This window comes from Cuculus canorus, chromosome 2 (assembly GCF_017976375.1).
Source record: "Cuculus canorus isolate bCucCan1 chromosome 2, bCucCan1.pri, whole genome shotgun sequence".
In the NCBI taxonomy this organism is placed as follows: Eukaryota; Metazoa; Chordata; class Aves; order Cuculiformes; family Cuculidae; genus Cuculus; species Cuculus canorus.
This window is the reverse complement of record NC_071402.1, coordinates 15,024,091-15,039,613: the sequence shown is the minus strand read 5'-3', so window position 1 is coordinate 15,039,613 and position 15,523 is coordinate 15,024,091. Positions and strand designations below refer to the sequence as shown.

At 38.3% G+C, this 15,523-nt stretch overlaps 1 protein-coding gene across 8 annotated transcripts in view; it reads left to right on the top strand.

The window, feature by feature from the left end:
* The window catches only part of COL14A1 (collagen type XIV alpha 1 chain), a 116,343-nt gene that overhangs the window by 91,753 nt on the left and 9,067 nt on the right, over positions 1–15,523 (top strand). For all 8 annotated transcript variants that reach the window (XR_008448685.1, XM_054059430.1, XM_054059428.1 and 5 more), the window contains 6 exons: positions 945–998; positions 8,724–8,777; positions 10,003–10,074; positions 11,935–11,970; positions 12,404–12,470; positions 12,976–13,164. Coding sequence is in view for 7 of the 8 variants with exons in the window: in XM_054059430.1 (XP_053915405.1) it covers positions 945–998; positions 8,724–8,777; positions 10,003–10,074; positions 11,935–11,970; positions 12,404–12,470; positions 12,976–13,164 (472 nt within the window). In the remaining variant the exon portion in view is untranslated. The remainder of the gene's footprint in view (positions 1–944; positions 999–8,723; positions 8,778–10,002; positions 10,075–11,934; positions 11,971–12,403; positions 12,471–12,975; positions 13,165–15,523) is intronic.

Genomic DNA, 15,523 nt, shown 5'->3' with positions numbered 1-15,523 from the left:
TTTCTGCTTACACTTACACAAAAATAACATTTGATTGTTTTCACTTTAAATCCATTAAATCCCTCTTGGAATTATCTAGGAGGACAGATCAGACACTCAATCTTTTTGATGCTATCTTTCACAACATCAGCCTCTTTAGAAGCTGTAGTATTCAGTGAATCTTAGTCAGTTTGGTGTATGCTATTTATTCTGGAGATAGTATTCCAATTTTTTGGTGCTTTTCAGGATCATTTGCTTTTCCCTTTTCAGATGCTCCTCTTCTGCTGACAATATCCTTCCAGTATTTGTTGGTTGCTACCAGCTTCCCCTCTCTTGTTCATATGTACTAGGAATAGTAAACTCATACTGCATTTCCTCATAGATCAGTTTTGTTAGCCTTCTGGAACACTGCAGTGATGTTCCCAGACTGGTGCTCTCCAGCTTTGGTGAGCCAATGCTTATCCGAACAATGGGGAACTGTCGGACACGCAATGCTGCTCAGGCAGGATTTCCTCTTTGATATCGCTGCACTGACTTCAAACAATATGGAAAGAGATTGCATTTTAGCAGAGAGAGAGAGAAATAGCAGTTGCATTTTTAGGATAGGGTACTAATGTCCTGTGGTGGAGTTACACTGACATGACGCTGAAATGATGTAGGCAATTAAGCCCATTTTCAGTGACACAGGAAGCCTAACTTGACAAAATTGTCAGCTGTCTTAGCAGAGGATTGTTGTGAGGGTTATGAAGCCTGTGCATTTTAACAATGTGTATTTAACCATCTCTCGTTTCACAGAAATACCTTTTCTACTGAATCCTCTTTATGACCCTGCCCATTATTGAATGCCGAGTTCCATTTATTCAAAACGTTTATCCAAAAGCCTATAATACAGTTTTACTGGAAAGTGATTTAGTTGGATTCTGTGGGATTGATCTAATCATCTGCCCTCCTTTTATAATGCTTAGGGTGTTCCAGGAGCATCAGGTTCACCCGGAAGAGATGGAGCTCAAGGTCAAAGGGTAAGGTGAACACGTTTTCCATTTGTTTTAAGAATTTCCATTCCATAATGGATATTTTCCAGTGTGGTTGATTTATTCTAGTTACATTACTTGTATTCTATCATTTCTGGAGACCTGTATCTCTGTGCCGATCAGTAAAGAAGGGAGAGATAGTGTGGAATATCCTTCCCTCTGCTAGGTCTGTGTTGAGAAATACTAGGTGTGTAATGAGGTGACACAAACTACATTTGTATTTAATGCATTTGATAGGAATGAATGTCAATAGCATCCAGCTCTGCCGATTAGTTTGTTTGCTTATATATTTAAAATTAGATGATGCTTAAATTGTACTTAATTTGCGTGCAATCCATTGCAATGATCTAGATTTGCTTTGTAGCTAATTAACAGAGACCACAAGCGAATTTAATATAGACTGTAAAACAATACCTATAGAAACTGCGGACGTAAGGGAAAGATGAAGTATAATATCAAAATTTAGTCAACCTTATTGTGCTTCTGGTAGAACAAATGAAGATATTTACGGTCAGTCCAATAATTGATAACAAAGTCTCCCTGTGTACAGTCAGACTTGTAAGAAGTCTTCCCTCTATCTTCATTATTAACCAGGCACTGGAATGTTATTGTTATCACAATACTAGGTTATTTTCTACGAGACAACTTCATTATTAAATACGACTTCTCAGTTTCACTTGAAGATTTACATATTCATAATTCTTTTTTGTTCAGTCTTGGTCATGAGGACTTGGTGAGAGATGTTGTACATGTGAGTGGTGTGTGCCTCCTCTTTCTGCATTCCTGATCATGAGGGACCTTCCACATCTTTCAGTTCAGCACGAAGTGAACTCTGTTTTCACTTTATTCTGTAGCTAACTTTATATTTAGCAGTGACAGCCCTCAGCCATACCTTGTCGTCAGCCAGTGGTTTAGAACTGATCTAGTTTTCCCATGTCAGCAGGTTGTTGCAGAGAGATGGCGTTTCTGAGGAAAGTTGGAGGGTGAATAGTGGAACAAAGGCTTTTCATAGAGCCTGGAAAGGTCATGCTGTGCTAATTCCATAGAAGACCCCAGTGTTGTGTATCATAAGGCAGAGAGATTACAGAAATTGCCAGTTTCTATAGATATGGTAATGAGGCTTGGTTCATGTGTTCATATTCTTCTGGTGTTAATCAAAGAAGCTGGATAAATAGCCTACATCTCATAAAATTAGGTCTGTTATCCTGTTACTGACTCTGTGTGACACTTGTGCAATGTTGTCCAGCAGCAATTATTTCTATGGCAACAAATAACAGTATACTAATTTTATGGTGTTGTAACTCAATTGATTTCTGTGAATGTATGACAGCATAAAATTGCTTTTAATGCATGAAGATTCAAACCAATGATTTCACCGCAGTTTCTTTGAAGGCTAAATGCTGGAGAAAGGCTTTTAAAGGACATAACTGCAGCAAGAGCGAAGGAGAACTGGAAAATTCCTGTGAAGTAAATTGTCTTTTTGCATAATATTCCCTTTATTGGGCTTACTCCTGTTAGCCAAGATGCCAAAATGTTTTCCAGCTATTATACTACTATGAGTTAGATTTTCTATGTTATTGTTGGCTTAGTCTTAATTTCTTCATTAGTATTTATTGTTCTTTAAAATGCTTTAATTATAGTGGTACCAGTGCTGTAAAATACTTAAACGGGTGGCTAAATCACTTCAATTTTATTGGGAGCTAAGCACCCGATATATTTCTTGGGAAAGCTCAGAGAGCTTTGCTGAACTGGAGATAATGTGATATTAGACTAAAGAAGTCCTTGAATGGAGATTTTTTTGCTTTCAGTTACCGACAGTTGGAATCACATCACTTACAGGGTTCTTTTTCCTTCCTTTTTGTTTTGATTTCTAGCATTCATCATTTCTGGTTTTATTGTTGAAATCAGTTCAGAAATGGTCACCTTTTCCTCTTAATATTTTAATTTAATGATTAGTCTGTAAAGGTTCTTTTTGTATTTCTGAACTTCTGCTTTTTAGTCTCTGGATTGTTTTTTTTTCATGGGGTTTAATTCCTCATTCTGATGTAGAGCATCTTCCCTCTCAGTTGTGTGAATTCATACAAAGATCATTTTCATAGTGTAATGTGCTTACTGTGAAGGAAGGTGGAATGTAATAAAAATACTGTGTGAAGGTTGAATCAGAGTAAAATATAGGTTGTCTGATAATAAACCAAACTTTTTCTGAATATCTGTGATAATATTTTTGAACCTACCTAGTAAATGGTTTAAATCTACATTTCACACTCCACATTAAGATCAGTTCTCTGTCCTCTCATCAACTTCCAGTTATAAAAGAATGTCATAAAAGATGTTATAAAATAGGAAATGATTTCTTTTCATCTTATGGCTGGGTCTGTGGTTGTTTGGTGTCCTCTCTTACTGCCCCAGATTTGTAGCTGGCAATATAGAATCATAGAATCACTAGGTTGGAAAAGACTTCTTGGATCATTGAGTCCAACCAATGTAAAGAGGTTTTACTAAAGAGAAAAGACTGTGTTTTTCCATCAGATCTCGCACGCATATTGTGTAGAAAGATATAGCTTGAATTGCATATGCAGGAGACTCCAAACTGATATCATACTTCTGGTGATTATGTAGAGAGTAATTACTCTCTGTCATGTTTTTGGTTCATCTTGTTCAACTAAGAGTATGAAGTCTGGAAGCAGACTGAGACTGACCCTTGTCTAGATGTGTAGGTAGAAGAGGAAAAGTCTTCCTTTTCCCATATCTCGATGTCTGCTGTTCAAGTTCAGGTCACAATTGCAATCATTGTTATTTCTTGTGAAGTGTAGGCCACCTGAGAGGACAGATCTACACAGCTGCAACATGAGAAGCATCATCCTGAGTGGCAAGCACGCTCTCCCTGATGACACAACGTAGGGAGGAATCTTCACTGTTCTGACTCCCAACTTTTTATCTCTTGTGCCTGTGATGTTGTCACTGCTCATTTTCACTCGGTGGTTTCCTCAGGTGTGCCTTCTCCTGGCCAAGCTTCTCCTTGACAAAACTGCATGGTTATTCTTTAGCAGGTTAAAAAGTTGCTTCCCTGTGTGTCTGCTAGGGATGGGACCACAGAGTTAAACAGTCAAGGATTGATTTCACTCGCTCAGCTGCTGAAGCTAGGTTAGGGTCCAGAAGCATCAACCAACACTACCTTATCCCAACTGAAGACACTGTAACTGAGAGAGAGAACAATTCAGTCTCTTAAACATTTCTTCTGCTTCTAATGGCTCCTGTTGAGAGTGGAAGGGCAGAGAGAACAGCTGTAAGACACAAAGCCTACATCTGGACTAGTAAATTAATGCCAGAACATGGTTTTGAGCATTGGCTACAGACCTATGCAGTCTAAAAATTATCATTCCTCTTGGCAGTGTTATGCTGGGCCTATTACCACTCTTTCAGCACGTGGCTCAGGGGACAGAAGCTCAGAAGCCATTTCCAGCAGGCAATTTAAATGCATACTCTTTTAGTGGCATTTATAGAATCATAGACTTAAATTTGGAAGGGGATCTTCAGAGGCCATCTATTCCAACACTCTGCTCAAAACTTGTCTGATCATATCAGGTTGCTCAGGACTGTGTTAAGCGGAGTCTTGAACACCTCCAGGTATGAAGAGTCTATGTCTCTGAGCAACCCGTAACAGTATTTATTTGGCCACCTTCATTGTAACATTTTTTTCCTAACATGTAATGATAATTTCCCCTGTTCTCAGTTATGTCTGTTGCCTTACTGTACACCTCTGAGAAGAGTCTAGTTAAATGTCTTGTTCCTCTGGTCAGTAGTTTGGACAGCAATAAGAATACCAAGTAGAGCAAGACCACTTCTTTCAATTTTTCTTCATTTGTCCTGTGCTCCGGGCCCTGATGAGCTTGGAGGCCCCACACTGGACTTGCTCCAGTATGTCAATCTTTCTTGGGATGAGGAGGCAAAAACCTGCACACAGCACTCCAGAGATAGTCTTAAAAGCGCTCAGTAGAGGCAAAGGAGCACATTCCTGAACCTGCTGCTGAACCTGCTGTCTGTGCTCCTACATCCAAACTGTGGCTGGCTGCCTTTGCTGGAAGGACGTGCTGACTGCTCGTGTTCAATCTGTTCTCTTCTAGGAAATCCCTGTTCTTTTCCACAAAGCCACAGAAATGTAGTTATGTGTATTGATATGAGCTGAGTCACACCTTTTTTCTTAAGGACTTGTTTAATTTACAAGCAAATACATAGTCAAAGAGACAAAGATACACAAGAAAGGAGTTTTATCTTCCAGATGTTAATAGCAATAGCACTGAAAAATAGTGGAAGAGAAATATGAACGATTAACAAAAGTTATGCAAGAAATACGTGTTTTAAGTCATGAAGAATTAAGGCTAAAATAATTTCAGGCAGTCAGCTTGTAAATGGTACTGGTGGTTTCACAAGGAAGAAAGGAACTGCTAAGTCAGTATTATTGTGTGTTATGACTAAACTAGCTTATTTTGATTAAATAAGGTCTGTGTGTTCTGAGCAATTATTCAAAAAAACCCCACTACATTTGTGGTTTTTTTCTGGCTCAGCTTTACTTTAAAATAGCCTAGGTTGATGCAAAATTTTTCACAAGCTGCACCTCAAATTAATACACCGAGATACTGGTTCTCTGATGGTCACAGTGGTTAATCTTGAGAGAAGAAATATTTGTTTAATTTTTCATCAGAAAAAGAGAAAAAACAAAGAGAGGTAGTCATGGGTCCCAGGCTGCAGTGTTTTTAAAGCCTGTACATGAAAGTCTTTCTGGTCTGGACTCAGTTGCTTCAGTTAAGGTTTTGCCAATATTTAGTCCTATTTGAAAAATCAAAACCTGCTCTCCACGAGTATCCCAAATAAACTCCAGACCACTGAAAGCTGAGTTTATAGTGAGGTCAGCAGCAGCCTCCACTGACTCCAGCAGACTTAAGGTATTACGAGGATTTAGGCGGTGCCCACATTCTGTGATGTCATTTGTATTCTGGCAAATAAAATCCCTTATAAAAAATTCTGTCATAGCTATACTATTTCTCCATATCTGTTTTTCATATCATCAGCAAAATATTTCCTGATACAACCTGATGAAATAATATACATCTTTATTCTAAAACACTCTACATTTGACGTCGTACTTCAAAACCTATCCCATTCAGGTTTTGGACTTGCAGCTCCATGGAAGAGATTCAGTGGCTCTATACAGTGATTCCTATCATAGATGTGACTGCATCAGAGAGAAAACACAGTGGTGCAGTGTAATTCCCCCCAGTCATTCTGGAGATGGTTAAACAAAGAAGAGACTTCAATAAATGGGAGAGTAAATAACATCTTTAAGCCTTCAGTGCTTAGAATACAACTTTGTGAATTCTCACAGTGCTCTATTTTCTTTGACATTACACAGACCAAAAACAATGGGAGAAAGAGCCAGAAGAAATACATTCCCGGTCTTCCTGCCAGTTTCCTGATACCTACTAATCTCTGCTCACTACTCACAAGTTCAGAATGAGTACGAGATCCATTCTGGCCATCAGACTGCCTGAGCAACATCTTCTTCAGACCCTGTTGGGAGCACAAATAAGTGTCTTCCATCTTTTATGGGTATTGCCATACTCTTCCTTGAACCAAACTTCTATTTGACTTCACTTATAAACAGCAATATCCACATCTAACAAATACAGTAGGAGGTGATTATTTTTTTGTGGCCAAATGATACAGACAAAGTGCCAAGAGAAATGAATCCTAGGAGAATAGACAGGAAATGATTCTTGAGGAGCCAAGAGTAAGAGTGCTGCTGAGAAGGAACTGTGAAGTATATCACACTGTTATTTCCACTCTTTGACTAGGATGGGAGAAGGGAAAGATACACAGCATTTTTCTTATTTAAAAGTTTGTGTGAATCCACACAAGATCCTAGAAGTCAGTAGAAAGCTCCACGTTTCTCTCCTCCCAGTTAAATTAAGTCCCTAAGAGGATTCAACCACTTTTTATCCTGCTTTAGGACTGATCAAGAACAAACGCAGGCTTTAAATCTTTGCCTTGAAAAGGGAAACATGCTCGTAAATATGAAGGTATCTGTCTTCCTGAAGGTTTTATTGTTACAAAGACAAGTCACATTTGTGTTATCTTTTAGAGAATTCCATGTTATAAAATTGTGAGCAGTTATCACTGAATTTTTCAAAACATTGTTCACAACTAAATGCTTCTTCAGAGAATATCAGAAGCCCTACTTTATAAATTTAATGCTTTTTGAAATTCCTTATACCTTTCACTGTTTCCTCTAGAAACACCAAATTCGAAGACTGAACACACTTTCCTTTGCAAATGTATTTAATTGACCTAGGCTTGCAGGCTTTTCTCTGTATATCTCTTAAAACTACTGTGATGGAGACACTGCTAGTATCTTTATTTCAGTGACACTTAGCTCTTGCATTTGCTTTAGTTCTTACTGTGATAGGGGAGCTGCTTTGGTCTTTGAAGATTCAGGAGCCATCTGGCTACACTGTGAAACAGGAAAGTATTTCTTTATGAAGTTTAAGAATGTATAGATGACATAATGGGTTGATTATGTGCCTTATTTTTGTCATCGAAAGACCCTTCTGGTAGAATATTAAAAAATGCTCTACAGGTACATGGCACCTAATATTCCCCAGCTGTTTTTTTACCGCCACATGGCAGCAGGTTTGAATCATAGTTTCCAAATTATATAAAGCATAAAAATAGTAGCTCATGCTATATTCATTACTAAAACTGTGTCCGAAATGAAGTTTCAGAAAAAAGTATGAAACAAACTCTATGAGATAACTGAGGCCTAGAATGTTCTTCACTGTGTGTATCAGCATGAACACTCTCAAACGCAAAATTTCCTTCTACTCTAACCTCCATATTCTGGTCTTGAGCCAGAGATAAGATCATTTTTCTGCTGTTAAGGCTGTGTAGTAATTAAAGAATTGACTTATGACCAGGCTGTTCAGAAACCTGTATTTCATAGCATGTGGACACAAAATGTGAGTACTGGTTAATTTGCAAGAATACTTTATTAACAGTGCATTTTCTTCTACACCTGGTCAGTCTTTTTTTTCCTATAATTTGTTTGCTTTCCAGTTTCCAAGTTATCTTTATTTTATGGCTCTCATTTCTGGAATCTCTGAAGCACGTCCATAATGTAAAACATATGAGCATTCCTTCGGCTTCCTGAATCAGAACCATGATGATAGCTAGTACATATGTACAGTATCGCTGGGCAGAGAGATAGTCTCTCAATTGCCCTCTTTCAGCACTTAATCAGTGGGACTGGGAATGGTTGAAACCAGTGAGAAGAGATGTAGAAGTGTGACCTATCTTGTGGTAGAGAACTTTGACAACACTCTTATCTACCCCACCACGACAGCGTTCTCAGTGAAACTTGTTCAGAAGTTACAATTGCCAGTACAAAGAATTTTTCATTGGTGCTTCTTACTTGAAAAGTATTGTGAGACTGTTTGGATTTTTGAAAAATATCAGCTGTACTATAGGTCCTTTTCAGAAATAAACCCTCCCCGGGGCAAATAAAGGAAATTTCTTCTAAGAAACCACCACCACCGGTTATTAATTTAAACAAACAAAACAAAGAAGGGGGAGAGAAGAAAAATCTTCTATATGGAATTGAATGGATCCATTATTTACATATAAAAAGCAGATAAAATTCTATGTATTTGTCTTTTATAGGGCTTTCCTGGCAAAGATGGACCCACAGGCCCCCAGGGACCCCCTGGTCCAACGGTGAGTATTAGCCATGGCATTCATTCCTGTAAAAATCAGCAGGATTTTGGAGGATTGTAGGTCACTGTTATCTAGGCTTCAGTGGACAGCATAAGGCCAAGGGTTCTCCGTGGATGTTAAAATTCTCCTCATGCATAGGGCTGGCAGAGAGCTGCTTGTCCACTTAATTTATTTCCATTATCAATTAACTCAAGAAAAAAATGTCTCTTTTGTGAATGGGAGACAGTTCCCCCAACAGATTGATAGCTTGTTCTTAGTCAAGTAACTGCACTATATGAAGGGGTCAGGGCTCTTAACATTTGAAATAAGATTTTCTTTTGTAAGAAATTCCAGTTAGGATTGTTAGTTGAAGTGACCTGCCAAGTTTTGCTTGGTCTGGAGTTGAGTGCAAGTATTTAAATGCTCTCATAGAGTAACCAAGGAAGACAGCAGAAACTGCATTCATCCTTCAAAGCAAGATGTGTGCTGCCTCCAGAATCAGCCTCATCCTTCTCATATAGGGCAGCTGGGCAGAGTTAATGCCTTCTTGATAGATTTAAGATTAATTTCAGGTGAAACTGCTGATGGTTCTGAGTATTCTCCACGCAATCATGGAGAATCTTGTGACAGGACAAGGAATAATGATTTTAAATGAAAGGAGAGTAGATTTAGAATGGATATAAAGAATGCATTTTTTACAATGAGGATAGTGAAACACTGGAACAAGCTGCCCAGGGAAGCAGTGGAGGCCCCATCCCTGGAAACATTCAAGGTTAGTTTGGATGGGGCTCTGAGCTACCTTATCTGGTTAAAGATATCCCTGCTCCTGCAGGGGAGCTGGACAAGATGACCTGTAACTGTCCCTTCCAACTTAAAGCTTTCTATGATTCTGTGATTCTAATCTTGTTCTGTTTACAAAGAATATTCTGAGTCATTCCCCCTGAACACAGTTGTAACGTCATAGGATTTAGTCTTGTGGTTCAGCAATCTGTGCTGTTTCAGAAAGCAAGCGACACAAACCCATTTTTCTCAAGTGCTGTTCTCAGAGCTGTGCTTTCGATGCTCTGTTTCATGCAATGTGTACTTCTCAGTCCTCCCTTCCGGCATCTCCAGTCTTTGGTTTGCAGATCTGTCTGTGTACGGTCTGCTTTGTGAAGTCCCTCTCCATCACAGTTTTCTCTCATCAGAATTCATGGATATTGATTGTCATCACCACTAAATATATTCTTTCTCCTTTCCCATGTAGGGCATACCTGGTGCTCCAGGTGTTCCAGGCATTACTGGGAGCCAGGGGCCACAAGGTGATGTTGGAGCTCCTGTGAGTAAAATTAATTAATATTGCTACATTTGCTATTGTGGATTAATTGGTTTCTGAACCTGGCTTCACTGTTTTACAGAACTCGTCAATATTTGTAGCTTATAATCTGTTTGCAGTTAGTGGCTGAGCAAAACATCACATTGGTCTTTCTTTATTCATTCTTCAAAACGAAATCTATTTGTTGATCTTACATGCCATTCTTGGAATATAGGGATTAGAGAGCCAAAACACAAGATTAAAACACAGACATTGAAAACGTGGTATGTGAATTTGTAATCTGTGTGTAATTACTTTCTCCTTTTTTTGCTTGGCACTTCGAGCAGTTCTCAGGAAATTAAAGTATGCCATTTGTTAAAAATATTATTCTGATTTTCAAACTGTGAAAATATTGCATGACTAAAAAACTGGCTTTCATGTTACTTTGGATTTATGTCAGAACAAGTGACTAATGATCAGGGCTTCTTCTAGAACGTTATTATGAATTTGACCATCAGTTTCATTGAGTGGAAAATTATAACCTCTATACCTAAAATATGTATTCAGAACCTCTGATGCCAAGTTTGTCTTTCAAATATTATTTTATTATAAAACCTCTGGAATACAATTGTAAAATGAGCGTGTAAATTACATAAAAATGAAGATTCACACTGAACCTCTTTTCCTCTATTTGACCACTTGGTTAATTATAAAGCCTGCTCATTGTTTTTCCAGTGAATGTTCTATTTAATTTTTAAAGACATTAGACCATGATAGTGTGTGCTTCTGACTTCATTTGTAGAATAGAAGTTTTTTTCAAAATCCAGTTTGGAGATTTAGTCCAATGCAAGTGTTTTTATTTGGTTAAATGGAAACAAAATGGCTGATAATATTTAAGCAAAGATAACCTAATGCCCATAATTTCTATGTGTAATCATGAAATCTACTAAGGAGATTTGATGAGACATGGAACTTATTACTATCAATGTATAACATGCTGACTATTCAGTTCCTGTCCAAACACATGTTCCAGATATTGAACTAGATTTCCTAGAGTGTAAATATTCCTGTGAGTCATGCAAGACCTCTGCTGTGAATGTTTAGACTTCATTAGTTCTGAAAAACAGCTACATGGGTAAAAAAGTTGTGTTTCAGTAACTGTCTTTCCCAAAATGCAGAGTAACAGAAAAGAGAAACAATCGTGCAGTCTTTGTAGAAGATTCTTCTTTCCCAGGACAGAATAAGCTGTGCTTTAACCATGCATCAGTCGGCTGGTTACCTCTTCATGCAGACTTTTTCTCATATCAGGAGTTCCTGAGAGAGGTCTAGCCTATCCCAAAACCTCCGTTTGTGAATTTGTAACTGCCCTAGATAACTTGTTCTAAACAAGTTATCATTACAACTTTACATCTTCTTTAAAGCCGTACTTACTTTTCTGTGCAGTAATCTCATTGCTGACTCTGTTCATAGAAGATGCACAGTCTTGGTGCAGCAAATGCTACAAATTTCAGGTCTCAGATCGATATTTTGCCTCCCATCAGCTTTCTCTTCCTTACGCTCAGTAATGATTAGGCCCATTTCAGCCATATGGAATGCGTCATCTGGTGTCCTGCCCTTGCTGGCATTTTAAACAAGGGAATTCAGTGCGTGACAAACACCCAAGAAAGTAATTCTCACCATGTAATTTTTGCCCAAAATGAACATTTTATTGAGTACCAAAATGGAAAAAAAATCTTCATTATTGTCACGTGGCCTCCTGAAACCTTGTTCCTTGTTTATTTTTTCTCCTTTTACTGTGATGCTGCAAGGCAGACAATGTTTAGGTATTTAAAAGTTTGAACGAGAACAAAATGAGAATTAATTTTGTATTTAATCTTCTCATAGGGTCCTCCTGGAGCTAAGGGTGAAAGGGGTGAACGGGTAAGTCTGTGTTCACATTAGCTACCATTTTTTTTTTTCCTGTTTGGCTTTCTGTCTCATAAAAAGCTTTATCCACCAATTTATGTTTCTCTGTGTTTACAGACACAGTAGTTTCCTCTGTGCGATCAAGCAAACTTTCTTTCTTTTCCAGACATTGTCTTATATATAGCTACATTAATGTTTTGAAGGTGAGAAGTATGCAGCATTAAGCATATTCCCAAATCTCTCATTAGGGTTATCCTCTGAGACCTCTGTTTGCTGGCTAAAAACAGTAATGGGAACCAGGGAAATCCAAAACTTCCTTGGCTCTTTTTCTCATTTGTGAGAATATAATCTCTCAGTGATAATAAATGCCTTTCATTGCTCTAAGCATTTTCAAGACAGAAATTATGCAAAAAAATTGTGTTATGACACTGTTGCTGTTGTTATTCAGGGTGATCTCCAGTCCCAAGCAATGGTGCGCGCTGTTGCTCGTCAAGTGTGTGAACAACTCATCCAGGGTAACTCATCCATCTACATCTCTAGAATGTATCTTTTCCTACTGCAATTGCTTACAAATATGATGCTTTTCAAAGCATCCAAGGGGATCTGTTAATTTTAGCCTAGACAGTCAGAATTTATATTCCAACTAGATTTATATCCAACTGGATTTATGTCCCACTAGAGCCGATTAGCATCAGCCATCTAAAAAAAAAACCCCTGAATTGTCTCCAAGCTATTATAGTATAAAGAAGTTCTGCTGTAACAATTCTAGAATTTTATAGACATACAATACAAAAAAAACCCCCAAACTAACACCAAAGCAAATAAAATTGTACATAATAGTTCTTCCATTTTCTCTGTATTCTCTAAATATTCTCTATTTCTCCACCCACAAGTGCACAACTTTGTATTATCAAAGCATGACAGACCACAGACTTGAGAATTTTCCAATGCTCTCTTCAAATTTAGCTGAAACAGATTCTCCACTGCAACTTGAAAAGGATGACTTTCTTTTCCTGACAGGTCATATGGCAAGATATAACTCAATTCTGAATCAGATTCCAAGCCAGTCGGTTTCAGTACGAACCGTTGCAGGACCTCCTGGTGAGCCAGGTCGGCCAGGGGCTCCAGGGCCGCAGGGTGAGCAAGGATCACCAGGCATGCAAGGGTTTCCAGGAAGCCCTGGTCAACCAGGAAGACCAGGAGAAAGAGGTAGGCTTTATACTTCACTTATGCAAAAATACACCTCCCTTTGTCTCTCTGATGTCCTTCGTCTCTTCTAAATCTGACAACAACAGTTTTCTTATTAGTTGATCAGTGATCTCAATACAGATCATAGAAAAAGCCCTGGAGAATGTCAGTCATGAAGGTAATGCAGCCTTTGCTGAGTGTGATTGAGCAGGATCAGACAGGTTTAATGCCTAAACTCCTGAAGATGGTGGCATCTAATTGGGCATGTCCCATTATATCATGCTTTCATCTTAGCAGGACTCTGAAATGAGCTGGATCTATAAATGTACAAGCAAAGGAGCTTTTGAAGAAAGTAAGTCGGCTGCAAAACTGATAGGTCCATGACAGGGAAAGATTGGGCTTTTCTGCTAAACAAGAAATGTGTCAGTTGGAATATTTCTAAGTTATGATTGTCTGAAAGGAGCAAGGTTTGTAAGAGGAGGGAAAAAAATCCTAGTTTATGAGAGGCTTGAGAAGATCAAGAAGAGGAAATGCTGAGGTCAGAGAGAACTAATACATTTAATTGTTCATTCAGGAGAATTCTCTTCTGTATTCTTACATCTAGGCTAGATCCTTTTCTTCTATCTTCCACCAGTGTTGTCTAATAAAGAAACAAGCTACATGTTTTAATTCACTCTCTCTCTCTGTGCAACGCTGGCAATCCTTGGCGTACCAGAGTCGCACTAACTTCAGAAGTAGTACTGCATAGATCTGTAATTGTGAAACTGCTTTGAAGACCATTGTGCAAGGAAGTAACCAAAAATCCAAGAGACAAATCTGATATTCAGAAGCAATGAATTGGTGTTGCTGTTAAAAAAATCTACTGACTGGAATCTTAAAGATTAATTGCTATGAAGGCTGTTCAGTTCAGAAGCATAATAGTTCCGTTTCACAGCAGCCATGATGATGAGAGTTAAAGTATTGTTTTGAAAAGAAAGTCTTTGAGTGAACTTATGAGTCTGTGGGTCCTTTGTTCCCCTCAAGACTGTAATTCTAATTACATTCTTGAAAAAAGAGGCAAGGTTTTGGGTCCTGGCCTCTCAGTCATGCTACTGTCTGCTCCAGCTGAGCAAAGATCAGACACTGTCCAGAAATGAGGAGGAATAAGGGAGTGGGAAACAAATAAAAAAGAAAATAGGAAGAGACAACAAGTGAGGAACTGACTTTAAAAGTAGTGACCTGGAGAAACAGAATGCAGATTTCAGAGTAGTTGCTTCCACGCTAACACTAGCAAATTTTAAATGGCTTCTGAGGCAGAGACTATTTAAACATGCTGAATGTTTTGCTCGGGCTTTGGTAATGGAGGCACCAAAATGCCAGACTATGAGTAGGGAAACCTGTCCAGCATTTAACATATATTTTCCATTTTATCTGTAGTGCTGAGGCCCAGCCCTGTGTGTTGCACTACTATGAAATCAGAGAATGCTTAGATAGAGTCATTGAAGTGAAATATGGTGTGGTTTAACCCACTGCTGATAATAATACCTGGGAAGCAGCACTTGCAATAGAGTGAGTACAGAAAGGGCAAAAAACACAACAAAAAAGACTATTACCATTTTCTCCTCTATACAGATAACTGACGTTAGAAGGGAATGATTTTGGCAGGTAGTGCTTGTGGGGAGTTTCATACTTGGTAGAGAGCAAACTCTTATCGAACATATTTCAAGAGCTGTAATCAGTCAGTCAGAGGGGTCTGCAGATTTTCATAAAATGTGATGCCAAATGTTGAGTGTGTTTTACAGTATTAATAGCTTAAAATGAGATTGTTTTAAGAATCAAGAATGCATATGTAAACTTAAAGACAAAATAATTTGCTAGTTTATTTGGAGTGAAAATGGATTTTAGAACATTCACTTAGCTAGAGTTTTGCACAGAATCAGGAAGGAAGAGGAAGGAACTAATTCAGAAACTAGGTAAAATATAGAGTATTTTTTCTAGTCCTTGAGGATTTAATGTCTTCAGAAACCATGGTAGTTTTAGACTGATGTCTAAAACTGATGTGTGCTTGATGCATTAGCAGTTTATTTAGCAGAAAGATACCTATTGAACTGTACAGAACTTGGGATATTTCAAAATCCCTTTCTATGGAATTGCTCTAAGCTAACCCTAAAATGCAACAGGGAAAAGTAAAAATTATTTTTATGAGCTTCATGCTTGTGGAGAATGATTGGAAGTTTCCTGTGTCTTTCCCAGTTCTCACTGGATTCCTGACTACTTATACAGTGGAGTAGCAGACTGAAATTGTTCTGCTTCTGGATGGGAAGGGTTTTAGTTACCAGTGACTACAGAGAGGAAGGTAAATGGACTCAGACCCCATCCGTGGCTGTGTTCTGAAGCATTG